This window comes from Ips typographus, unplaced genomic scaffold, assembly GCF_016097725.1.
Source record: "Ips typographus isolate SLU unplaced genomic scaffold, UJ_Ityp_2.0 IpsContig77, whole genome shotgun sequence".
NCBI classification, from domain to species: Eukaryota; Metazoa; Arthropoda; class Insecta; order Coleoptera; family Curculionidae; genus Ips; species Ips typographus.
Window position 1 is genome coordinate 390101 of NW_028098580.1, and position 27307 is coordinate 417407.

Genomic DNA, 27307 nt, shown 5'->3' on the forward strand with positions numbered 1-27307 from the left:
GCATCTACACCAATATAAAGAAAGACTCATTCAGCAGAAAAACCCTACAATACGTTGAAGAAAGGAGAACTCAAGTTCAGAAGCTATGGAACGAAGTTAAAGTAAATGACACCCAGCTCAAAGATCTGAAAACATCAGAAACGCAACACGCTACGTATTTTGCTAGCAATTAATTTGAACAAATCAGAACCATTTATAATGATAATGATACATAAAGAGGTAAACAACTGCAAGGAAAAACTATTAAAGCAACAAGATAAGCAGCAAAAAAGTGCCATTCTAAATCAACTCCCGCAGGAACAAACTTTGCGAATGAGCGATTTGGATGAACTGGTTGAAGAATTCACTGCAACATTGGATCCAGAGGTAAAAAGTGAACTTTATTCAACAATTTTTAAAGAATGGGACATCGTAACATCCTTACACTAGGAAATTTCAAAATTGGACGTTGATAAAGTCTCAAAATATTTTGAGGAAAACAAATTCAAGCCACTTCGTACCTTGATTGCCAAAATTCAAGGACAATCTAACAGCAAATCATCACCTCTGAAAAGCGAGGTAGAAAACCAACAACCACAAATGTCAATGAATAAAACCAATAACATTAGCCTACCTCAAATAAAGATACCAATATTTACTGGAAACTACGAAGAGTGGACGCCATTTGAAGACATGTTCAAGAATGTGATCCATAACAACGAGGCACTCAGCGAAATCGAAAAAATGAACTCTATCTCATATGATCTAAAAGCCAATGTCACAGGGAAAGCTGGCAGAGCAATTCAACATTTTCAAATCAGTTCAGCGAACTACCATATTGCATGGGGTCATCTCAAAGAGAGAGACGAACGCCTAATCACCAACAAGCTTATTAACAAAATACTGGATCTACCTGACAGCAAACAAAATTTGAAGAGCTATTTGAAGCAAGTTTGATCAATCCACTACAAGTGCCAGAACTCGACGAGATGTTGAACTTCATCCTAAAGCGGTTTCGAGCCATCGAATCCATATCTACCGATCGACATGACGCACGCGAAAACAATAGCGTCATGGGCAGTTATCAACCACATCAGAGAAAACAGCAAAATCAAAGCTGTAAGTACTGTAATTTATCTAACCATACAATTTATCAATGTTTAAAATTCGAAGCATTAACATCTTATCAACGGTTTAATGCTGCTAAAGAAAAACGGTTATGTTTAAATTGCTTAAACCACGATTTAACTACAAAATGCCTGTCATTTCAAAAATGCAGAATTTGTTTTCAACATCATCATTCGCTTATCCACAAAGAAAACAACCACATCAAAACGAAAACGCCAAACGAGCAGAAATCAAAACCATTTCAATCAATCAAACAGGGTAGGAACACATGTCGCGCATGAAGGAGGTAAAACATTATTAGCGACAGCAATCATTAGAATTCAAGATTTAGATGGAAAAAACGAAAATTTGAGAGCCTTGATCGATTCAGGTTCGCAAGCATCGTTTATCACTATGGAAGCTGCCAATTTACTACAATTATCCAAACAGAAAATTCATGCAGAAATTTCTGGTATAGGGGGATCAACCAATGAGAGCTGCAAATACAAAATATCTGTACAATGCAAACCACGCATTACTAGCAAAGTTACGTTATACACTGAACTGCTGATTTTACAAAAATTAGCAAAAGATATGCCAGAACACCCAATTGAGGTAAATACAGAGATATGGCAAAATAAAATTCTTGCTGACCCAGGCTTCGGAAAGCCGGGTCCAATTGATGTGATTCTTGGAGCCCAAGAATTTCACGAAATTTTGTTAGAAGGAATGGACAAGACAAACGACGGCCTTATAGCGCAAAATACAGAGTTACGCCCAAAACATAACGAAAGCAGGTTGCCGGTTTCCGATTTCCGGCGCCGGCAACCAGCTGCTGGAAAACCTGCTAGGGTACGTACAGCGAACGCCGGCACCCGCGTGCTTGCTGGTGCGTTGAAGTGCACCATAGCATCACTGTCACTCTCTATTTGTGCAAAATGTCTTCCGATTCATCAGATGATGAAGCGTTAATGAACAATCCGTTCTTGAAATTGATAGAAAATATAAGAAAGTTTAACAAATATTGTACACCTACCCTCTACACCTCAAAAAAAAGTTTCTTACCGCCAAAACCCATTTCTTTCGCTACCCGTTTCCAACACTTTGCCACTACCACGCGGTTGCTGTGGTTTTTCTTGGTTTTGTCCCAAATCGGTGTTTCTTTAAATACCTCTGCAATCAGTTTTTCGCAATCCATACTCAAAAGTAAATAGAACTACTTCCTGCTTTGCCTGCTTGCTGGTAATTGAAAATACAATCTGCTCAAACTGCACGCGCGTGTTGTCGGCTCCGACAAGTCGGAACCTGCTTTTGTTATGTGCATATACATTTGACAACAAGTGACATTACCAGCGCCGGTCGGCGCCGATAACCGGTAAGCCGGCAACCTGCTTTCGTTATGTTTTGGGCCTTAGGCTGGATAATTTTTGGAAGCATTCATCAATCCTCAAAACAAACCAACATTGCAGTAGTGAGCATGATAACGCAGTCTGAAGAAAAAGAATTATCACGGTTCTGGGAATTAGAGGAAATTCCGGAAAAACGACAATTAACAAGCGATGAGAATGCATGCGAGGCTTTTTACGATAACACAACATTGCGTAATTCGAGCGGTACTTACACCATTCAAATTCCGTGTAAAAACGAAATTGAGTCATCGCAATTAGGTGAGTCAAGGCCAAGAGCGTTGGCACGTCTACTGTCCTTGGAGAAACGATTATCTAATGATTACAAGTTGAATTTGGAATATAAAAAATTTATGAGTGAATACATTAAGCCAGGTCACATGAAACAGGTGCAGTGGAGTAACCAAATCCAAGGAAAATATTACATACCTCATCAACCAGTTATCAAAGAAACCAGTACGACTACAAAGTTGAAAGTAGTGTTTGACGCATCATCAAAAACCACAAATGGAAAAAGTTTAAATGACATCATGCACGTAGGTCCTAAAATTCAGGATGACCTTATAGATATTCTATTACGTTGGAGAAGTCACAGAATAGGATTTACAGCCGATATAGAGAAGATGTATAGACAAATTCGAATTTCCGAAGAAGATCAGGACTATCACAGAATCTTATGGAGATTCTCGACAAACGACCCAATTCAAGAATTCAAGTTACTGTCCGTAACATATGGAACGGAGGCAGTACCATACTTGGCTGTAAAAAGAAATCAAAGGTTAGCGGAAGACGAGAGAATGTCGCATCACAACATCAAAAATCAGCGTACAGGACATCTATGTGGACGATCTAATGTCAGGTGCAGAAGACGAAAGAGAGGCAATTGAAACGGTGAAAGAAGAAATAAGCATGTTCAAGGCCAGCGGGATAACACTAAGAAAATGGTCTAGTAATAACAGGGAAGTCATAAAAGAAATACCAGTAGAATTGCGGGACGAAAGCACAGTCAACATTCAAGAAGTATGAAGACTTTCACGGCCGGTCAAGAACGGAGAACATCATCAACAGAAAGGAAGAGATCACCTTGTTAGATTCGGAGTGGAAACGAACTTTGCTCCAGACATAGTGTACGCCGATGCGAAGCCGTTATGCGCAGGTGCAGCCCCCCACTGGTGTACATGTCTTGCGCCAGACACAGTGCTTGCCGACGCCTAACCGTTGTGTGCATGTGCAGCCCCCCGCGGGTATAAATACGACCGACGCTCCAGCAATCGAGCCAGTCATCGTCGAGAGGTACGGAAGGGCACTTCGACCGTTACGTCATCGCCTTTGATAATGTCCGCCGCAGATGTGGACGAAACGTCAGGAAGAAATTCCAATGGACCACGGCTTATAAGCCTGGATAACTTTCATATTTCAACATTCAAGAAGATGACACCAGAAGATCATTAGGATTATTCTGGTCAGATATAAAGCTGCTACAGCACAACAGATAATGGGACAGTGACAGTACCATCACCTCGAGTTACTCAATCAGCGGCATTTTTACACACTGGAATTGATTATGCAAGACCAATTCAAGTGTGAACCACAAAAGGACGAGGAAACAAATCATATAAGGGTTATATTGTAGTATTTGTGTGCTTAGCAACTAAGGCACATCTTGAACTAGTAAGTGACATGCTAGCTGAAACATTTTTAGCAGCGTTTAAACGGTTCATATCTAGACGAGGAAAATGTGCACACATCTATAGTGACAATGGCACAACTTTTGTAGGGGCAAACAACATAATCGAGTCAGAAGTCATCTTGTTACTCAGAAAGGAGAAAATTGAGGATCGAAGTACATCGTTGGGCATACAGTGGCATTTTATCCCTCCGTCAGCACCTCATTTTGGTAGTCTTTGGGAAGCGGGCGTCAAATCCACCAAGTATCTTTTAAGACGAGTGATTGGAGATACAACATTGACCTTCGAGGAGTTATATACATTGTTAGCACTTATTGAGGCATCATTGAACTCAAAGCCTTTGTGTCCGTTGTCCGGAGGCATAAACGATGTTGCCGTTCTCACACCAGGTCACTTTCTAATCGGAAGATAACTATTATCACCGATTACCCCAATCTTCGAAGATATCATCAGTAATATGAATCAAAGATAAAAAATAATACAAAAAATGCGTAAAGAATTTTAGAATACCTACATGGATGCAAGAGTACATACATCAATTACAGCAGCGGTACAAATGGACATCCAAATCAAACAATTTAGAAACGGGAGAAGTAGTAATTTTAAAAGAAGATAACATAAAACCAAGTCAAAGGCCATTAGCTCGAATAACCGAAGCGCACGCGAATAAGGACGGAATTGTTCGAGTAGTGTCAATAAAGAAGTCAGGGAGAGTTACTACCAAACGGCCATTTCATAAGCTCATATCATTCCTTTTGGTTGTGGATAACTGAGGATGGGACTGGAGCAAAGTGATGCTTTTAACCTTCTGAACGCCTGATCACATTGGATATTCCAACAGTACGGTGTTTTGTCCTCAGTAAGTTGATGTAGTGGAGCTGCGATGTTGGCAAATCCTTCCACAAACCGCCTGTAGTAGGTGGCAAGTCCTAGAAAGCTTCTCAGTTCGTGTTTATCCGTCGGTAATGGGCGGCGCAAACTTCTTTTGTTTCAAAGATACGGGGGGTTTTTGAAAAATGGTCATTTTGGAACCTCCTCTGTATTTCATTTGCTATTAAAGTTATAAAAAAAGGAAAAACGGTTTCGGGTAGAAGTTTTGACGTAGAATCCAATGGCGTAGTCACTTTTTTTTATTAAGTACAGTTTCTGACATATGACAGTAAGTTATATTTTTTTAAATGGAACACCCTATATATTTTTATGTCATTTAATTCTGTTGATTTTTACTTTTTCAACGGTGTATTAAAACATATAAGTTTGTAAATGTTAATCTTGGTAATTAGAGAAAAGGCGTTTTTTTAACAAAAACGGGCTAAATAATATGTATAAAAATACCCACAGTCGAAACAAAATCTGGCTATGTTCATATTAACATGTTACATGTCGTTTATAAACAGTTCTTTTAACTTCTACCTTAAAAATAGTAGAAAATAGAAATGGCCACTTTTCTTATTAAAGCGACGGTAGAACTGTTTGTAATTTAGACTTTTTTAATTATAGGATTTATTAAAAATATCGAATTTTCGGATGTGTTAGTTTATATGATTTCCGATTGTTTTTCTTTCGTATTTTAGATATTGGCATTTTTTTAACTTAGCACACGACTTTTTTTTTTAATATGTTACGTACGAAATAGAGTTTTCGTCCGTTAACTCGTTTGATTTGTGTTTTTAATGTACATGGGCCTAGTTACACTAGTAGACCGATTCCGATCGCTTAAATCACCAATTTGGACCACACTGTATATTGGAATTCATATCAACAAAATATTTAGTTAAACTATCTTCTTCTAATTCAGATATTTGATCGGGCAAAACATCTCCACTATGTGATGATAATCGATTTATTGTGCAACCTATTTAATTTATTCATGACTAAATCTAATAGTCTTTGTTTATAGTATCCCTCGCAACTAGTGACAACAAAGTCAGCCAGCTGTGTTAAGTTATAGGCCTTAGTTCTTTCAAGCGAGATATCTTTGATTAGCCTAAACATGACCTCAATATAATTATTAGTTTCTGAGCCTCTTATCATCAAATCCTGTCTAAAGAATAAACACCAGGACTCTATACTACTAGTTATCATGTTCTGTATATAGTTTTGTGTATTGAGGATATTTATTTATTTATAAATTACTCTATATGTATGTTTTCCTCCATTTCAACTTTTTTTAAAGATTTTAGATTAAATTTTTCTAAACAAATGATATAATGTTTGTCTATCTGCCTTTTCAATTTTATTTTTTGCTAAACATAACCATTTCCACACATCACATTGCTTTTAATACATGAACGGGACATAAAATTAAACAGAATTCAGCCAGTGCTTCTTTAATATATTGCGCTCCACCATATCGTCGTCTGTCATTATTATAAAAGGAAAGATTTTTGTTGGAAAAATGTCCCATAAGTTCTGCACGGCAATGTCGAAAACTTCACTCTTCTGAGAACTAGTTATAGCGCATCCGAGAGGGATTCTTCCAGCTGGAGACTGCGTGGCAAAAAAAAATATAATTTATGATTTTGGACATCACAATTACTAGTGGCGTCGACGAATAAAATTTCGGACGTTTGTTTTAATTCACATGCAGCACGCTGCCTTATAGGTGTGCATAAAGAAACGGTGTAATGCTCACCGAGACGGCCAATTTTATACAATACCCCATTTACTTTACTTAAATTATCTTCTGAGAAAACATCTGATCGCCAGATCTAGCACCGTAATGATTCTTAAAATTGGCATTCCAAAGATTCGAAAAATCGGATTTTTTGGGAAAATAATATCGATCAGTTACATAATTTTCGTACTGGTCACCATGCTCTTGTAAACAAAAAGTATTGTAAGCCGAAGCCACAGAATGCCCCTTTCCGAATAAATTTAAAATAGTCTATTTGGTTTCCTTTCCTACGGGTCTATTAAGGCAGCAGCACTATCTATGGTATGATTATGATCGTTTTTAAAACTTATCATACAGTGCCAATCTGGAATTAAATCATCCTTTTCTTTAGCTCTCGAATTTTTAGGAGGTTGTTGTTTAATTATGATTATCAACTCAGCTGGACAGTTCAAATTCTTAGCACTATGCGCTCTTTGGCTTGCAAGGTTTGATTGGTTTATTTTAGTTTTAAACTGGCAATAGCATATTCGTTTAAAAACATATTTCTTCGATTTTATCTCTATATGTATGTATCTCTATGTATATCACTTTTACGTGCCCTTACCTTTTTACGTACCGTTTACGTGCCCTTACCTTTCTTCGGTTTACGTGCCCTTACCTTTCTTTGGTTTACGTGCCCTTACCTTTCTACGTACCGCTACTTTTACGTCCTTACCTTTCTTCGGTTTACGTGCCCTTACCTTTATTTGGTTACGTGCCCTTACCTTTCTTCGGTTTACGTGCCCTTACCTTTCTTTGGTTTACGTGCCCTTACCTTTCTACGTACCGCTACATTTACGTCCTTACCTTTCTTCGGTTTACGTGCCCTTACCTTTATTCGGTTTACGTGCCCTTACCTTTCTTCGGTTTACGTGCCCTTACCTTTCTTCGATGTTTACGTGACCTTACCTTTGTACTTACCGTTACTTTTACGTGCCCTTACCTTTCAACGTCCCGTTACAGTTCCAGCTCCCCTTACCTTTCTACGTCCCGTTACTTCAACAGCTCCCCTTACCTTTCTACGTCCCAGTACACTCCCACCGCCCCTTACCTTTCTACGTCCCGTTAGGAAAATAATAATTTCCTTCGGGTATGCTGGCAGGGGGCCCGGTATCGACACCTTGCGCTAAATTGTGGAGCGACTGACGTCTAGTTGGCATCCCGACAGTGAGACGGAGTGAGTCAGATATGTCCGTTTAGGTACGGATTCGCAGTAGTTACCAATAAAGAACGGACTTATCGACAAAAGACACATTCCGCAAGTCTCATTGTGGATACAAGTGTTTCCTGCTGGGGTGGCGGCAGGAGACCGGGTATCTGCGCCTTGCGCTAAATTGTGGAGCGACTGACGTCTAGTTGGCATCCCGACAGTGAGACGGAGTGAGTCAGATATGTCCGTTTAGGTACGGATTCGCAGTAGTTACCAGTAAAGAACGGACGTATCGACAAAAGACACATTCCGCAAGTCTCATTGTGGATACAAGTGTTTCCTGCTGGGGTGGCGGCAGGAGACCGGGTATCTGCGCCTTGCGCTAAATTGTGGAGCGACTGACGTCTAGTTGGCATCCCGACAGTGAGACGGAGTGAGTCAGATATGTCCGTTTAGGAATGGGTTAGCAGTAGTTACCAATAAAGAACGGACGTATCGACAAAAGACACATTCCGCAAGTCTCATTGTGGATACAAGTGTTTCCTGCTGGGGTGGCGGCAGGAGACCGGGTATCTGCGCCTTGCGCTAAATTGTGGAGCGACTGACGTCTAGTTGGCATCCCAACAGTGAGACGGAGTGAGTCAGATATGTCCGTTTAGGAATGGGTTAGCGGTAGTTACCAATAAAGAACGGATGTATCGACAAAAGACACATTCCGCAAGTCTCATTGTGGATACAAGTGTCTCCTGCCGGTCGGTAGGAGACCGGGTATCTGCGCTTTGCGCTAAATTGTGGGGCGACTGACGTCTAGTTGGCATCCCGACAGTGAGACGGAGTGAGTCAGATATGTCCGTTTAGGAATGGGTTAGCGGTAGTTACCAATAAAGAACGGACGTATCGACAAAAGACACATTCCGCAAGTCTCATTGTGGATACAAGTGTCTCCTGCCGGTCGGTAGGAGACCGGGTATCTGCGCTTTGCGCTAAATTGTGGGGCGACTGACGTCTAGTTGGCATCCCGACAGTGAGACGGAGTGAGTCAGATATGTCCGTTTAGGAATGGGTTAGCGGTAGTTACCAATAAAGAACGGACGTATCGACAAAAGACACATTCCGCAAGTCTCATTGTGGATACAAGTGTCTCCTGCCGGTCGGTAGGAGACCGGGTATCTGCGCTTTGCGCTAAATTGTGGGGCGACTGACGTCTAGTTGGCATCCCGACAGTGAGACGGAGTGAGTCAGATATGTCCGTTTAGGAATGGGTTAGCGGTAGTTACCAATAAAGAACGGACGTATCGACAAAAGACACATTCCGCAAGTCTCATTGTGGATACAAGTGTTTCCTGCTGGGGTGGCGGCAGGAGACCGGGTATCTGCGCCTTGCGCTAAATTGTGGAGCGACTGACGTCTAGTTGGCATCCCGACATGAGACGGAGTGAGTCAGATATGTCCGTTTAGGAATGGGTTAGCAGTAGTTACCAATAAAGAACGGACGTATCGACAAAAGACACATTCCGCAAGTCTCATTGTGGATACAAGTGTCTCCTGCCGGTCGGTAGGAGACCGGGTATCTGCGCTTTGCGCTAAATTGTGGGGCGACTGACGTCTAGTTGGCATCCCGACAGTGAGACGGAGTGAGTCAGATATGTCCGTTTAGGAATGGGTTAGCGGTAGTTACCAATAAAGAACGGACGTATCGACAAAAGACACATTCCGCAAGTCTCATTGTGGATACAAGTGTCTCCTGCCGGTCGGTAGGAGACCGGGTATCTACGCCTTGCGCTAAATTGTGGAGCGACTGACGTCTAGTTGGCATCCCGACAGTGAGACGGAGTGAGTCAGATATGTCCGTTTAGGAATGGGTTAGCGGTAGTTACCAATAAAGAACGGACGTATCGACAAAAGACACATTCCGCAAGTCTCATTGTGGATACAAGTGTTTCCTGCTGGGGTGGCGGCAGGAGACCGGGTATCTGCGCCTTGCGCTAAATTGTGGAGCGACTGACGTCTAGTTGGCATCCCGACATGAGACGGAGTGAGTCAGATATGTCCGTTTAGGAATGGGTTAGCGGTAGTTACCAATAAAGAACGGATGTATCGACAAAAGACACATTCCGCAAGTCTCATTGTGGATACAAGTGTCTCCTGCCGGTCGGTAGGAGACCGGGTATCTACGCCTTGCGCTAAATTGTGGAGCGACTGACGTCTAGTTGGCATCCCGACAGTGAGACGGAGTGAGTCAGATATGTCCGTTTAGGAATGGGTTAGCGGTAGTTACCAATAAAGAACGGACGTATCGACAAAAGACACATTCCGCAAGTCTCATTGTGGATACAAGTGTCTCCTGCCGGTCGGTAGGAGACCGGGTATCTGCGCTTTGCGCTAAATTGTGGGGCGACTGACGTCTAGTTGGCATCCCGACAGTGAGACGGAGTGAGTCAGATATGTCCGTTTAGGAATGGGTTAGCAGTAGTTACCAATAAAGAACGGACGTATCGACAAAAGACACATTCCGCAAGTCTCATTGTGGATACAAGTGTCTCCTGCCGGTCGGTAGGAGACCGGGTATCTGCGCTTTGCGCTAAATTGTGGGGCGACTGACGTCTAGTTGGCATCCCGACAGTGAGACGGAGTGAGTCAGATATGTCCGTTTAGGAATGGGTTAGCGGTAGTTACCAATAAAGAACGGACGTATCGACAAAAGACACATTCCGCAAGTCTCATTGTGGATACAAGTGTCTCCTGCCGGTCGGTAGGAGACCGGGTATCTGCGCTTTGCGCTAAATTGTGGGGCGACTGACGTCTAGTTGGCATCCCGACAGTGAGACGGAGTGAGTCAGATATGTCCGTTTAGGAATGGGTTAGCGGTAGTTACCAATAAAGAACGGACGTATCGACAAAAGACACATTCCGCAAGTCTCATTGTGGATACAAGTGTCTCCTGCCGGTCGGTAGGAGACCGGGTATCTGCGCTTTGCGCTAAATTGTGGGGCGACTGACGTCTAGTTGGCATCCCGACAGTGAGACGGAGTGAGTCAGATATGTCCGTTTAGGAATGGGTTAGCGGTAGTTACCAATAAAGAACGGACGTATCGACAAAAGACACATTCCGCAAGTCTCATTGTGGATACAAGTGTTTCCTGCTGGGGTGGCGGCAGGAGACCGGGTATCTGCGCCTTGCGCTAAATTGTGGAGCGACTGACGTCTAGTTGGCATCCCGACATGAGACGGAGTGAGTCAGATATGTCCGTTTAGGAATGGGTTAGCGGTAGTTACCAATAAAGAACGGATGTATCGACAAAAGACACATTCCGCAAGTCTCATTGTGGATACAAGTGTCTCCTGCCGGTCGGTAGGAGACCGGGTATCTACGCCTTGCGCTAAATTGTGGAGCGACTGACGTCTAGTTGGCATCCCGACAGTGAGACGGAGTGAGTCAGATATGTCCGTTTAGGAATGGGTTAGCGGTAGTTACCAATAAAGAACGGACGTATCGACAAAAGACACATTCCGCAAGTCTCATTGTGGATACAAGTGTCTCCTGCCGGTCGGTAGGAGACCGGGTATCTGCGCTTTGCGCTAAATTGTGGGGCGACTGACGTCTAGTTGGCATCCCGACAGTGAGACGGAGTGAGTCAGATATGTCCGTTTAGGAATGGGTTAGCGGTAGTTACCAATAAAGAACGGACGTATCGACAAAAGACACATTCCGCAAGTCTCATTGTGGATACAAGTGTCTCCTGCCGGTCGGTAGGAGACCGGGTATCTGCGCTTTGCGCTAAATTGTGGGGCGACTGACGTCTAGTTGGCATCCCGACAGTGAGACGGAGTGAGTCAGATATGTCCGTTTAGGAATGGGTTAGCGGTAGTTACCAATAAAGAACGGACGTATCGACAAAAGACACATTCCGCAAGTCTCATTGTGGATACAAGTGTTTCCTGCTGGGGTGGCGGCAGGAGACCGGGTATCTGCGCCTTGCGCTAAATTGTGGAGCGACTGACGTCTAGTTGGCATCCCGACATGAGACGGAGTGAGTCAGATATGTCCGTTTAGGAATGGGTTAGCGGTAGTTACCAATAAAGAACGGATGTATCGACAAAAGACACATTCCGCAAGTCTCATTGTGGATACAAGTGTCTCCTGCCGGTCGGTAGGAGACCGGGTATCTACGCCTTGCGCTAAATTGTGGAGCGACTGACGTCTAGTTGGCATCCCGACAGTGAGACGGAGTGAGTCAGATATGTCCGTTTAGGTACGGATTCGCAGTAGTTACCAATAAAGAACGGACTTATCGACAAAAGACACATTCCGCAAGTCTCATTGTGGATACAAGTGTTTCCTGCTGGGGTGGCGGCAGGAGACCGGGTATCTGCGCCTTGCGCTAAATTGTGGAGCGACTGACGTCTAGTTGGCATCCCGACAGTGAGACGGAGTGAGTCAGATATGTCCGTTTAGGTACGGATTCGCAGTAGTTACCAGTAAAGAACGGACGTATCGACAAAAGACACATTCCGCAAGTCTCATTGTGGATACAAGTGTTTCCTGCTGGGGTGGCGGCAGGAGACCGGGTATCTGCGCCTTGCGCTAAATTGTGGAGCGACTGACGTCTAGTTGGCATCCCGACAGTGAGACGGAGTGAGTCAGATATGTCCGTTTAGGAATGGGTTAGCAGTAGTTACCAATAAAGAACGGACGTATCGACAAAAGACACATTCCGCAAGTCTCATTGTGGATACAAGTGTTTCCTGCTGGGGTGGCGGCAGGAGACCGGGTATCTGCGCCTTGCGCTAAATTGTGGAGCGACTGACGTCTAGTTGGCATCCCAACAGTGAGACGGAGTGAGTCAGATATGTCCGTTTAGGAATGGGTTAGCGGTAGTTACCAATAAAGAACGGATGTATCGACAAAAGACACATTCCGCAAGTCTCATTGTGGATACAAGTGTCTCCTGCCGGTCGGTAGGAGACCGGGTATCTGCGCTTTGCGCTAAATTGTGGGGCGACTGACGTCTAGTTGGCATCCCGACAGTGAGACGGAGTGAGTCAGATATGTCCGTTTAGGAATGGGTTAGCGGTAGTTACCAATAAAGAACGGACGTATCGACAAAAGACACATTCCGCAAGTCTCATTGTGGATACAAGTGTCTCCTGCCGGTCGGTAGGAGACCGGGTATCTGCGCTTTGCGCTAAATTGTGGGGCGACTGACGTCTAGTTGGCATCCCGACAGTGAGACGGAGTGAGTCAGATATGTCCGTTTAGGAATGGGTTAGCGGTAGTTACCAATAAAGAACGGACGTATCGACAAAAGACACATTCCGCAAGTCTCATTGTGGATACAAGTGTCTCCTGCCGGTCGGTAGGAGACCGGGTATCTGCGCTTTGCGCTAAATTGTGGGGCGACTGACGTCTAGTTGGCATCCCGACAGTGAGACGGAGTGAGTCAGATATGTCCGTTTAGGAATGGGTTAGCGGTAGTTACCAATAAAGAACGGACGTATCGACAAAAGACACATTCCGCAAGTCTCATTGTGGATACAAGTGTTTCCTGCTGGGGTGGCGGCAGGAGACCGGGTATCTGCGCCTTGCGCTAAATTGTGGAGCGACTGACGTCTAGTTGGCATCCCGACATGAGACGGAGTGAGTCAGATATGTCCGTTTAGGAATGGGTTAGCAGTAGTTACCAATAAAGAACGGACGTATCGACAAAAGACACATTCCGCAAGTCTCATTGTGGATACAAGTGTCTCCTGCCGGTCGGTAGGAGACCGGGTATCTGCGCTTTGCGCTAAATTGTGGGGCGACTGACGTCTAGTTGGCATCCCGACAGTGAGACGGAGTGAGTCAGATATGTCCGTTTAGGAATGGGTTAGCGGTAGTTACCAATAAAGAACGGACGTATCGACAAAAGACACATTCCGCAAGTCTCATTGTGGATACAAGTGTCTCCTGCCGGTCGGTAGGAGACCGGGTATCTACGCCTTGCGCTAAATTGTGGAGCGACTGACGTCTAGTTGGCATCCCGACAGTGAGACGGAGTGAGTCAGATATGTCCGTTTAGGAATGGGTTAGCGGTAGTTACCAATAAAGAACGGACGTATCGACAAAAGACACATTCCGCAAGTCTCATTGTGGATACAAGTGTTTCCTGCTGGGGTGGCGGCAGGAGACCGGGTATCTGCGCCTTGCGCTAAATTGTGGAGCGACTGACGTCTAGTTGGCATCCCGACATGAGACGGAGTGAGTCAGATATGTCCGTTTAGGAATGGGTTAGCGGTAGTTACCAATAAAGAACGGATGTATCGACAAAAGACACATTCCGCAAGTCTCATTGTGGATACAAGTGTCTCCTGCCGGTCGGTAGGAGACCGGGTATCTACGCCTTGCGCTAAATTGTGGAGCGACTGACGTCTAGTTGGCATCCCGACAGTGAGACGGAGTGAGTCAGATATGTCCGTTTAGGAATGGGTTAGCGGTAGTTACCAATAAAGAACGGACGTATCGACAAAAGACACATTCCGCAAGTCTCATTGTGGATACAAGTGTCTCCTGCCGGTCGGTAGGAGACCGGGTATCTGCGCTTTGCGCTAAATTGTGGGGCGACTGACGTCTAGTTGGCATCCCGACAGTGAGACGGAGTGAGTCAGATATGTCCGTTTAGGAATGGGTTAGCAGTAGTTACCAATAAAGAACGGACGTATCGACAAAAGACACATTCCGCAAGTCTCATTGTGGATACAAGTGTCTCCTGCCGGTCGGTAGGAGACCGGGTATCTGCGCTTTGCGCTAAATTGTGGGGCGACTGACGTCTAGTTGGCATCCCGACAGTGAGACGGAGTGAGTCAGATATGTCCGTTTAGGAATGGGTTAGCGGTAGTTACCAATAAAGAACGGACGTATCGACAAAAGACACATTCCGCAAGTCTCATTGTGGATACAAGTGTCTCCTGCCGGTCGGTAGGAGACCGGGTATCTGCGCTTTGCGCTAAATTGTGGGGCGACTGACGTCTAGTTGGCATCCCGACAGTGAGACGGAGTGAGTCAGATATGTCCGTTTAGGAATGGGTTAGCGGTAGTTACCAATAAAGAACGGACGTATCGACAAAAGACACATTCCGCAAGTCTCATTGTGGATACAAGTGTCTCCTGCCGGTCGGTAGGAGACCGGGTATCTGCGCTTTGCGCTAAATTGTGGGGCGACTGACGTCTAGTTGGCATCCCGACAGTGAGACGGAGTGAGTCAGATATGTCCGTTTAGGAATGGGTTAGCGGTAGTTACCAATAAAGAACGGACGTATCGACAAAAGACACATTCCGCAAGTCTCATTGTGGATACAAGTGTTTCCTGCTGGGGTGGCGGCAGGAGACCGGGTATCTGCGCCTTGCGCTAAATTGTGGAGCGACTGACGTCTAGTTGGCATCCCGACATGAGACGGAGTGAGTCAGATATGTCCGTTTAGGAATGGGTTAGCGGTAGTTACCAATAAAGAACGGATGTATCGACAAAAGACACATTCCGCAAGTCTCATTGTGGATACAAGTGTCTCCTGCCGGTCGGTAGGAGACCGGGTATCTACGCCTTGCGCTAAATTGTGGAGCGACTGACGTCTAGTTGGCATCCCGACAGTGAGACGGAGTGAGTCAGATATGTCCGTTTAGGAATGGGTTAGCGGTAGTTACCAATAAAGAACGGACGTATCGACAAAAGACACATTCCGCAAGTCTCATTGTGGATACAAGTGTCTCCTGCCGGTCGGTAGGAGACCGGGTATCTGCGCTTTGCGCTAAATTGTGGGGCGACTGACGTCTAGTTGGCATCCCGACAGTGAGACGGAGTGAGTCAGATATGTCCGTTTAGGAATGGGTTAGCGGTAGTTACCAATAAAGAACGGACGTATCGACAAAAGACACATTCCGCAAGTCTCATTGTGGATACAAGTGTCTCCTGCCGGTCGGTAGGAGACCGGGTATCTGCGCTTTGCGCTAAATTGTGGGGCGACTGACGTCTAGTTGGCATCCCGACAGTGAGACGGAGTGAGTCAGATATGTCCGTTTAGGAATGGGTTAGCGGTAGTTACCAATAAAGAACGGACGTATCGACAAAAGACACATTCCGCAAGTCTCATTGTGGATACAAGTGTTTCCTGCTGGGGTGGCGGCAGGAGACCGGGTATCTGCGCCTTGCGCTAAATTGTGGAGCGACTGACGTCTAGTTGGCATCCCGACATGAGACGGAGTGAGTCAGATATGTCCGTTTAGGAATGGGTTAGCGGTAGTTACCAATAAAGAACGGATGTATCGACAAAAGACACATTCCGCAAGTCTCATTGTGGATACAAGTGTCTCCTGCCGGTCGGTAGGAGACCGGGTATCTACGCCTTGCGCTAAATTGTGGAGCGACTGACGTCTAGTTGGCATCCCGACAGTGAGACGGAGTGAGTCAGATATGTCCGTTTAGGAATGGGTTAGCGGTAGTTACCAATAAAGAACGGACGTATCGACAAAAGACACATTCCGCAAGTCTCATTGTGGATACAAGTGTCTCCTGCCGGTCGGTAGGAGACCGGGTATCTGCGCTTTGCGCTAAATTGTGGGGCGACTGACGTCTAGTTGGCATCCCGACAGTGAGACGGAGTGAGTCAGATATGTCCGTTTAGGAATGGGTTAGCAGTAGTTACCAATAAAGAACGGACGTATCGACAAAAGACACATTCCGCAAGTCTCATTGTGGATACAAGTGTCTCCTGCCGGTCGGTAGGAGACCGGGTATCTGCGCTTTGCGCTAAATTGTGGGGCGACTGACGTCTAGTTGGCATCCCGACAGTGAGACGGAGTGAGTCAGATATGTCCGTTTAGGAATGGGTTAGCGGTAGTTACCAATAAAGAACGGACGTATCGACAAAAGACACATTCCGCAAGTCTCATTGTGGATACAAGTGTCTCCTGCCGGTCGGTAGGAGACCGGGTATCTGCGCTTTGTGCTAAATTGTGGGGCGACTGACGTCTAGTTGGCATCCCGACAGTGAGACGGAGTGAGTCAGATATGTCCGTTTAGGAATGGGTTTGCAGTAGTGTCCAATAAAGAACGGACGTATCGACAAAAGACACATTCCGCAAGTCTCATTGTGGATACAAGTGTCTCCTGCCGGTCGGTAGGAGACCGGGTATCTTCGCCTTGCGCTAAATTGTGGAGCGACTGACGTCTAGTTGGCATCCCGACAGTGAGACGGAGTGAGTCAGATATGTCCGTTTAGGAATGGGTTTGCAGTAGTTACCAATAAAGAACGGACGTATCGACAAAAGACACATTCCGCAAGTCTCATTGTGGATACAAGTGTCTCCTGCCGGTCGGTAGGAGACCGGGTATCTGCGCTTTGCGCTAAATTGTGGGGCGACTGACGTCTAGTTGGCATCCCGACAGTGAGACGGAGTGAGTCAGATATGTCCGTTTAGGAATGGGTTAGCGGTAGTTACCAATAAAGAACGGACGTATCGACAAAAGACACATTCCGCAAGTCTCATTGTGGATACAAGTGTCTCCTGCCGGTCGGTAGGAGACCGGGTATCTGCGCTTTGCGCTAAATTGTGGGGCGACTGACGTCTAGTTGGCATCCCGACAGTGAGACGGAGTGAGTCAGATATGTCCGTTTAGGAATGGGTTAGCGGTAGTTACCAATAAAGAACGGACGTATCGACAAAAGACACATTCCGCAAGTCTCATTGTGGATACAAGTGTCTCCTGCCGGTCGGTAGGAGACCGGGTATCTACGCCTTGCGCTAAATTGTGGAGCGACTGACGTCTAGTTGGCATCCCGACAGTGAGACGGAGTGAGTCAGATATGTCCGTTTAGGAATGGGTTAGCGGTAGTTACCAGTAAAGAACGGACGTATCGGCAAAAGACACATTCCGCAAGTCTCATTGTGGATACAAGTGTTTCCTGCTGGGGTGGCGGCAGGAGACCGGGTATCTGCGCCTTGCGCTAAATTGTGGAGCGACTGACGTCTAGTTGGCATCCCGACATGAGACGGAGTGAGTCAGATATGTCCGTTTAGGAATGGGTTAACGGTAGTTACCAATAAAGAACGGATGTATCGACAAAAGACACATTCCGCAAGTCTCATTGTGGATACAAGTGTCTCCTGCCGGTCGGTAGGAGACCGGGTATCTGCGCTTTGCGCTAAATTGTGGGGCGACTGACGTCTAGTTGGCATCCCGACAGTGAGACGGAGTGAGTCAGATATGTCCGTTTAGGAATGGGTTTGCAGTAGTGTCCAATAAAGAACGGACGTATCGACAAAAGACACATTCCGCAAGTCTCATTGTGGATACAAGTGTCTCCTGCCGGTCGGTAGGAGACCGGGTATCTTCGCCTTGCGCTAAATTGTGGAGCGACTGACGTCTAGTTGGCATCCCGACAGTGAGACGGAGTGAGTCAGATATGTCCGTTTAGGTACGGATTCGCAGTAGTTACCAGTAAAGAACGGACGTATCGACAAAAGACACATTCCGCAAGTCTCATTGTGGATACAAGTGTTTCCTGCTGGGGTGGCGGCAGGAGACCGGGTATCTGCGCCTTGCGCTAAATTGTGGAGCGACTGACGTCTAGTTGGCATCCCGACAGTGAGACGGAGTGAGTCAGATATGTCCGTTTAGGATGGGTTAGCAGTAGTTACCAATAAAGAACGGACGTATCGACAAAAGACACATTCTTAGGTCTCATTGAGTATGAGTCTGTTGACGTGGAAATGTTACATACAATATGCTACGAATACAGTCGGTTTTAACTGTAGGGCGCTTATCGCTACGTTATATACGTTCCGAAATCAAAAGCGAACAGCAGTGGTTTAGAAAACGGTGTTTTGATACACAAAGGTCGATGATTTGGTGATGTTACGTTCCCAAAGGAAATAGGAAATAGGAAATAGGCAAAAGATGGTAGGACCTTGCATAGACGCACATATATGTTGAGTGGTCAAGTATGGTAGTGCAAAAATCAATAGGATGGTAGTGCATATGTTAACAAAATGTAGGTGCGGGAACTGACCGATCAAATGTACGACTGATACACGTATCATGAGTAAAGCCGTTTTCTAAACCATGGAAGCGAATGAGTCTAGGCAGTTCGTTCAAGTTGCAAGTGTTGTAATAACGTCGCTAACTGAGAAAGGACGAATTGGTAGGCACAAATCATTCGAACACTTTCCAGTCTAGTTCACCATACTTCTTGAATTTTGGTTTATGGTGACAGGCAGTAATTACAGCAAGATCGCGGACACGGTTAACGTTCATTCGTTACGGTCCAAATGCGGTCGCAAAATGAAGCACTGATGTCTTACTTTCTGGCATAGTGCAGTTAAATTGCGATAACTCTCTGGGTTCCGAGCGATAAAAACATGTATCTTACGATTCCCGTGTCGATTTTTATCGAAGGGTCGTAAGAATACAGATGATAACAACGAGTGAATCTAATCCGTACGCCCTCTGAGCAAATATATACAGAGGTATGTAAAAGTTTGTTGGTTAACATGTTACGGATGGATAGAAAACACTTGTTGGAGTCGTTCTGTATTTGTATGTGACCTAACTACGTGGAGAGACATTTAGGCGAACTGTAGCTTGGTTATGTTGCAAAACTTAGGAATGTTGCAGAACAGTCTATGCTTGGTAGTGGTCGTAACAAACGGGATTTCAATGCTGTCAGTTATGTGATACGGTGTTTGGTCCATTTGTAAGATTTCCGCAAATTTAATAAAGTCGAAGTTGAAGGGGGCTGCCCTGGTGTTAGGGCGAATGACTACGAAGCGAAACAGATGGATACTATTTGTAAGGTAATACACAGACCAGACAGACAGACAGACAGACTACTAGTAAGTAGTACAGATAATATGATGTGTGTGGCAAAGTGTGTTGAGTTTGGACCAATCTCCAGGTGTATCGTATCGGCAGCATTGATTGACGTTTTTACGAGCGTGCAATATGGTTAGAGGAGCAAATCATAGCTTTGGATAGCGGGGGCACTATCATCGGCTTGTGTTTGTTATAATATTTGACTAGGCCAGGCAGGCAGGCAGGCATGCATAAAACAGTTCGTTACTATTTTGTCTCGTCCACTACGTGTGTGTGTGTGTCACTACTACTTAGATGATGGGAGTAGAATTATGTTATATACACACAAGTATGTAAATTGGATAAAGTACGGGTGGATGTATTTAAATAGAAGCGCTAGTGCGAGATACTAGTACTGAAGAGTGCATACTAGTAGTATACATATGTACCCACGGTCAGTAGCGGTAACATGTACTTTAGGCAGAGTGGTACTTGTGAAAACTGGCGAGGGCATAGGGGAATGTAGATGAAAGTAGAAGAGGGTGTAGGAGTGTATTGGCGTGAGTATAGGATGGAGTAAGGTGAGAGTAGAGTAGTAATAGAGAGGGAGTGTAGGAAGAAGAAAGGTGAAGAGGGAGTATGAAGGAAAGCGTGAGAAATGAGAATAAGGAGTAGGAGAGGTAGGGTAATCGCTCTGAAAAATCGTGCTAAAATACTCTTTTTTTCTAGACTTTTTTTTCTAGACTTTTTTTTCTAGACTTTTTTTTCTAGACTTTTTTTTCTAGACTTTTTTTTCTAGACTTTTTTTTCTAGGACTTTTTGGACCCCATAATGGCAAATTGTTGACAAAATGGCGAACGCGGATAAAGACCCGATTGTGTCTTTTCCGTCGTTCGCCTTTTTTACCAATCGTTTTCAAAGTCGAAATACATGGTATTCTTGACAAAATGGCGAACGCTGAGAAAGAAAATACGTCTCTCTCATCGTTCGCCTTTTTTACCACTCGTTTTCAAAGTCGAAATACATTGTATTCTTGACAAAATGGCGAAGGCGCCAAATAATCGTTGCTAATGACCAATAATTCTACCTTACCATCACGAAAATTTGTGACCTTGAACTAACTGATTACACTGTAAAACTACGAATATTTCGAAAAAATGGCGAAAGCGCCGGATTATCATTGCTAATGTCAACTTCTATCTTTCCTCATCGAACAGTTATGACCTTGACCTGATTTCACCGTAAAACAATCGAAATATCGACCGTCGAAGTCCAACTCTTGTTCCCTATTGACGGGTGAAATATCCACTAACATTTGCAAAAAATTGGCGAAAGCGCCGGATTATTATTGCTAATGACAACTTCTATCTTTCCTCATCGAACAATTATGACCTTGACCTGATTTCACCGTAAAACAATCGAAATATCGACCGTCGAAGTCCAACTCTTGTTCCCTATTGACGGGTGAAATATCCACTAACATTTGCAAAAAATTGGCGAAAGCGCCGGATTATTATTGCTAATGACAACTTCTATCTTTCCTCATCGAACAATTATGACCTTGACCTGATTTCACCGTAAAACAATCGAAATATCGACCGTCGAAGTCCAACTCTTGTTCCCTATTGACGGGTGAAATATCCACTAACATTTGCAAAAAAATGGCAAAAGCGCCGGATTATTAATGCTAATGACAACTTCTATCTTTCCTCATCGAACAGTTATGACCTTGACCTGATTTCACCGTAAAACTATCGAAGTCCGACTCTGGTAGCTTATATATATGTATTTTTCAATGTCACGTGACATTTTCAAAAGTACCAAAATATAACGTTGTCTGTGTGTGATAAATAAGCAAATAAACGAATTTCCAAATTTCTAAACAAGTTGTGGTCCTTAAAAGGACCGTTGTTTATTTATTTTTTTCACATAACTGAATAACTAACCGTTATTACCTTACTTGGTCTTGCTGTCAGTTTTCTTGGGCAACAAAACGGCTTGGATGTTTGGAAGAACACCACCCTGAGCTATTGTCACACCCGATAACAGTTTGTTCAACTCTTCGTCATTACGGATCGCCAATTGCAAATGTCGGGGAATTATTCTGGTTTTTTTGTTGTCTCTTGCTGCGTTTCCAGCCAACTCGAGAACTTCGGCGGCTAAATATTCCATGACGGCCGCTAAATACACCGGTGCTCCCGCTCCGACTCTTTCGGCGTAGTTTCCCTTACGTAGCAAACGATGAATACGTCCCACCGGAAACTGAAGTCCCGCACGACTTGAACGCGACTTTGCCTTTCCCTTTACTTTACCACCTTTACCGCGTCCGGACATAGTTAAAAACTGTTTTTTTTTTCGATTTGACACAAAAAAAACGTAAACGTTGCCTTCTAGTGCACGTACGAGACTGATACCGTCGTCCCCGACTGGCCTATATTTATACTAAGCGGCGGACCAATCACGTCGCTCCGTTCGACAAAACCGAGTGGGCGGAGCTTGTAAACAGACTCGCTCGTCAGTTAAAAGGCGGCCGCCAGACCCGTTCACGTTCAGTCTGTATTCGAGCGTCTTGTCGTGTCGTGTGTTGTTTTGTCAATTTTTGTGAGTTTTGTTTGTCTGTTTGTGATTCGTCACTAGTAAAAAGAACCATGCCACCGAAAACTAGCGGTAAAGCAGCAAAGAAGGCCGGCAAGGCCCAGAAAAACATTTCGAAAAGCGACAAAAAGAAAAAGCGCAGGAGGAAGGAAAGCTACGCTATCTACATTTACAAGGTATTGAAACAAGTACATCCCGACACTGGAATTTCGAGTAAAGCCATGTCCATTATGAACTCGTTCGTCAACGATATTTTCGAACGGATTGCTGCTGAAGCTTCTCGATTGGCCCACTACAACAAAAGATCGACCATCACGAGCAGAGAAATTCAGACTGCCGTCAGGCTGTTATTGCCCGGTGAGTTAGCCAAACACGCAGTCAGTGAAGGAACAAAAGCCGTCACGAAATACACTAGCTCCAAGTAAATAGTTTTTCGACCGTAGGTACACTATCCTGTATTAAAAAAAAAAACCAACAACAAAATCGGCTCTTCTCAGAGCCACAAAAATGTTGAACTAAAAAAAAAGAATTTCGTTTATATACGACCTATTCTGTTAGATAAGAAATATCGGTCAAAACGTGCTTATCGGTGTTTTTCGATCTAGATAACAAATATTGGTCAAAACGTGCTTTTCGGTCTTTTCCGATCTAGACAAGAAATATCGATCAAAACGTGCTTATCGGTCTTTTCCGATCTAGATAAGAAATATAGGTCAAAACGTGCTTATCGGCGTAAGATACTGATATTTTATAAAGTCACGTTTTTCGAACTTTGTCGGAATGATCATAAATCGATTTATTTCACCGACTGAGAAATAGTGAATTCAGTCAGTATCTAAATAAAACCCGCACCGAGTGCAATTTCTACTGATATTGGTAGAAATAAGATTGTAAAAACGACTTTCAATCACGTCACGATAAGTAACGGATCGTAAAAAAAGGTAAGGGCACGTATATTGTTATCACGTCCAATTACCAAAAAAGCAGATAAGTAACGGATCGTAAAAAGGTAAGGGCACGTATATTGTTATCACGTCCAATCTCCAAAAAAGCAAATAAGAAACGGATCGTAAAAAGGTAAGGGCACGTATATTGTTATCATGTCCAATCTCCAAAAAAGCAGATAAGGATAGGATCGTAAAAAGGTAAGGGCACGTATATTGTTATCATGTCCAATCTCCAAAAGAGCTGATAAGTAACGGATCGTAAAAAAAGGTAAGGGCACGTATATTGTTATCGTGTCCAATCTCCAAAAAAGCAGATAAGGATAGGATCGTAAAAAGGTAAGGGCACGTATATTGTTATCGTGTCCAATCTCCAAAAAAGCAGATAAGGATGGGATAGTAAAAAACTAACCTATCTGAGTATGTATTATCTCTCAGCTTTGATACAATACACACCACTGTGATCCTACTTGTACTTAATTAGTATACCTATATACCTATACACACTGTACCACAACAAAAAGTGTTATAATAAAATAAATTGGTAGAAATAAGATTGTAAAAACGACTTTCAATCACGTCAAGTATGTTGTGGTGTGGTATGGTGTCGTTTGTTCACGTCAATAAATCGTCGTTACGGGTTTTGGAAGGTGTCTCGTTCAAATTTAAGCTCGTTCACCTCTGATGCGTCGTGCCAATTGGATGTCCTTCGGCATGATGGTCACCCTTTTGGCGTGAATGGCGCAAAGGTTAGTGTCTTCGAATAAACCGACGAGATAAGCTTCGCTCGCTTCTTGCAGTGCCATTACGGCGGAACTTTGGAATCGCAAGTCGGTCTTGAAATCCTGGGCGATTTCTCTGACTAGACGTTGAAATGGTAATTTCCTGATTAATAATTCGGTACTCTTCTGGTAGCGACGAATTTCACGCAGAGCTACGGTTCCGGGCCTGTAACGATGAGGTTTTTTCACGCCACCCGTAGCGGGAGCACTTTTTCGGGCCGCCTTAGTGGCCAGTTGTTTCCTTGGAGCCTTTCCTCCAGTAGATTTACGCGCGGTCTGCTTTGTACGGGCCATTTTATTGTTATTTTAGATAAATCACTAACGATACGCACTCGAACGCGATTAGGCACTGTCTGACGCGTCGAGATATCGAGCTCCGGTTTTGTTGGGTCGGCTCTGGCGCCGATTGGTCGAAACAGTACAAAGGGGGCGGAGCTTAGCGAAGGAAACAAAACCGGGTCGATGACGCGGCGTCGACGACTGTGGTGACGTAGCCAAAGGGCGTGGCACTTCCTCTTGATGAGAGGACATGTCGTCTTCCTCAGGGTATCTCAACTCCTGAATGCGGTATGGGGTATAATAGCTAGGGGTGTCCTCTGCAAGGTTTGTCGTGGGGTTTTGTCGCGTATTGTACGGATGCGTGTTACGCCGAGGGACGCTCATTGTGCTTCGTTACGTTTATGTAACGGGCGAGTCCAACGGTCACTCCGCCAAAAGTCACAAGTCACTGCTACAGACGCCTCGGACCGTGCACGCTAACACGCGCCAATTGGAAAATTAATCCGTCTTACCCTTCTGGGTTTGTGATGGGTAACTCACCCAGTGAAAAGCGTTTAAAAAATTTAAGCTAAATTTACTGAATCGGGATGCCAGCTAGTCACTTCTGGACTACCAGAAGGACGCTTTTCCAAGGATAAAAGGGAAAAATCTGGATAGGGATGCTTTTATTAAGCTGCAAAGAGTTTTCTAGGCTCTTGCCAAAGAATATCCAGTCTTTGAGCCTCTCTGGGCGACTGAATACTTAAAATAATTAAATTTAATTAATTAATTAATTAATCAAAGTGATTAATTAAGAAAAGTCAATCAAATTTTAATTGATACGAAATTTATTTGAATTTAATCAAAATTTAATTAATTTGAAATTTATTCAAATTTATTTAAATTTATCTCTTAATTAGTTGATATCTTAATGATACTAATTATAATTGAGAATAGGAACAATAAAAGGAAAGCTTTGGTAAAGTTGGATATGATTGTATCAATCCAGACTTTAAGTATGACGCTACTAAAACTCTCTCTTATTAAGGAGGTTAGAACGCACGTGAACCGCAGTTTCACAGAGCTTTCTGCCGACCTGGTTTGTTGGTTTTGATTCTGACTGCTCAGAGGTCTGTCTTTTTGACAGTGAACTATTTGAGAGGCAAAGCGACTCAGTTCAATTCATCATGGGTCTAAATCACACCCACAAGTTCAGGCTGAACGATAACTCAGTAAAAGCTACGTTCATATCAAACTTGCCTGAGGGGCTTATGAATTTAATTAAAGCTAATGAATGAATCGAACTTTAAGTTTAAATGCAGTGCTCTAACAAGAAATAGTTAGAAGAGACAAAAGATAAATTGATAAGGCAAAATAATTGCAATCAAGATCAATAAATTAATTTTTAATCAAAAATTAATGAAAGCTATCTAGTCTGTAATTGACTCTAAATTAATATAGATTAATTAGAAGAGTAATGAAAATTAATCAGTCTGTAATTGATCTCAAAATTAATATGGATTAATTAGGAGAGTAATCAGCTGGTATTTGAATTTAATTACAATCAAATAAGAACGAAAGTGAAATTTCCGCGGTGCGTGTAACAGTGACAAGTTAGATACTCGAATGGCCAAATTGTGGCAAATTAATTAGGGTTAATTAAAACGCGCTAATTTCGGTAAACTAATGACGTCACGGTACAATCAGGGTTGAATTAGCGCTAAAACACAAGGTGGAAAGGGCAAACACTTATACGACCTTGGGTTTCTCCAAATGTAGTGGCAATAGGCTGGTATAATCCAAGAACACTATTTTTCACACACAACACTTTTTCGGAATGGCTTTAATCACTTCCCGGTACACTTCGCGATTTTCGGAAAAAGAACACTTTGAACACAAACGCGGTTTCTATCACACTTCCTAGTATCTTTCCAGAGACATCAAAATGACACAAGTAATTGAAAAAGTAAAATTTCGAAAAACTTGGCAAAATCGACTAAGTCGCTTAAGTTGTCACTGGTGAAAATAATTTAGGCTGTGTGTTGAAACGTCACGAACAGTCGAGCTATGCTCCGACTGGCACTCTAAAACGACTGACTAAACACTCTGAAGACACTTGAAAAATAACTTGAAGAATAACTTTAAGAATGACTTAATTTTAGGTAAAAATGACCCCTATTTATACCCTAATTTTGACCCTTTTTTGTGCCATTTGGTCATAATTGACCAATGCCAGCCAAATTCCAGAATTGGCTCCGCCCACTTGTGGATATACTCCAAAATTTCTGGATAAAGGGTTTTCTTCCTGGTAAAGTCCAGGAAAGAGTTAGGAAGTTGATTTTTTGTGCATTCGATGTAGTCCGGTAATCCGCATCGAATGCGCCAATGGCGGACTGCTAACTCGAAAAATTGTCCCGTCAAAATTCAGTTTGAAATTTTGCGGACCGATAAGTTTCTATTTTCCACATCGTTGAACTCAGAACTCTGAAAGTTGGTACTCCGATAGTACTCAACGATCTAAGAACAACGGTGGCAAAATAAAGAAAATCGGTCAACGCGTTTTCCGGAAAATGACCACATTCCACCGTTTCGGCCATCCCCTTTCGAGGCCTGTAAATCCTGAAGGGTTGAGATAATTGAATGCCGTAAACGGGGTTATTATGTAATTCGGCAAGACGAAGCGAATGAACCCACTTTCAACCGCCTAGGGTGGTTCCTTAGGGGTGGAAAATGATAAAGGGTAGTTTTTAGGGGTGAAAACCTCAACATAGCCAAAAACTACCTTTACCAATTGAAAGTATCTGATAACCTTCAGATAATGACATTTTTTCCCTAACATCCCTTAAGGGGTTAAAAAGTTAGAGGGAAAAAGAAACGGACACCGGATTCGGATTATTGACTTTTGACACCCTTAGAA

General features: G+C 43.7%; 4 protein-coding genes across 4 annotated transcripts; 2 read left to right on the top strand and 2 right to left on the bottom strand.

The window, feature by feature from the left end:
- Positions 1-2563: 2563 nt before the first annotated feature.
- LOC145739934 (uncharacterized) lies at positions 2564-3379 on the top strand. Its single transcript, XM_081995265.1, has one exon. The coding sequence runs from the start codon at positions 2564-2566 to the stop codon at positions 3377-3379; it is 816 nt and encodes a 271-aa protein (XP_081851391.1).
- Positions 3380-21698: 18319 nt separating this feature from the next.
- LOC145739936 (histone H2A) lies at positions 21699-22232 on the bottom strand. The gene has a single exon (XM_081995269.1). The coding sequence runs from the start codon at positions 22143-22145 to the stop codon at positions 21768-21770; it is 378 nt and encodes a 125-aa protein (XP_081851395.1). The 5' UTR covers positions 22146-22232; the 3' UTR covers positions 21699-21767.
- Positions 22233-22350: 118 nt separating this feature from the next.
- Positions 22351-22914, top strand: LOC145739937 (histone H2B). The gene has a single exon (XM_081995270.1). The coding sequence runs from the start codon at positions 22460-22462 to the stop codon at positions 22829-22831; it is 372 nt and encodes a 123-aa protein (XP_081851396.1). The 5' UTR covers positions 22351-22459; the 3' UTR covers positions 22832-22914.
- Positions 22915-23960: 1046 nt separating this feature from the next.
- On the bottom strand, positions 23961-24541 carry LOC145739935 (histone H3). The gene has a single exon (XM_081995268.1). The coding sequence runs from the start codon at positions 24424-24426 to the stop codon at positions 24016-24018; it is 411 nt and encodes a 136-aa protein (XP_081851394.1). The 5' UTR covers positions 24427-24541; the 3' UTR covers positions 23961-24015.
- Positions 24542-27307: the final 2766 nt, after the last annotated feature.

Bases quoted from the DNA above. Each gene is read 5' to 3' on its own strand.
- LOC145739936 (XM_081995269.1), bottom strand. From the start codon at position 22,145: ATGTCCGGACGCGGTAAAGGTGGTAAAGTAAAGGGAAAGGCAAAGTCG.
- LOC145739937 (XM_081995270.1), top strand. From the start codon at position 22,460: ATGCCACCGAAAACTAGCGGTAAAGCAGCAAAGAAGGCCGGCAAGGCC.
- LOC145739935 (XM_081995268.1), bottom strand. From the start codon at position 24,426: ATGGCCCGTACAAAGCAGACCGCGCGTAAATCTACTGGAGGAAAGGCT.
- LOC145739934 (XM_081995265.1), top strand. From the start codon at position 2,564: ATGATAACGCAGTCTGAAGAAAAAGAATTATCACGGTTCTGGGAATTA.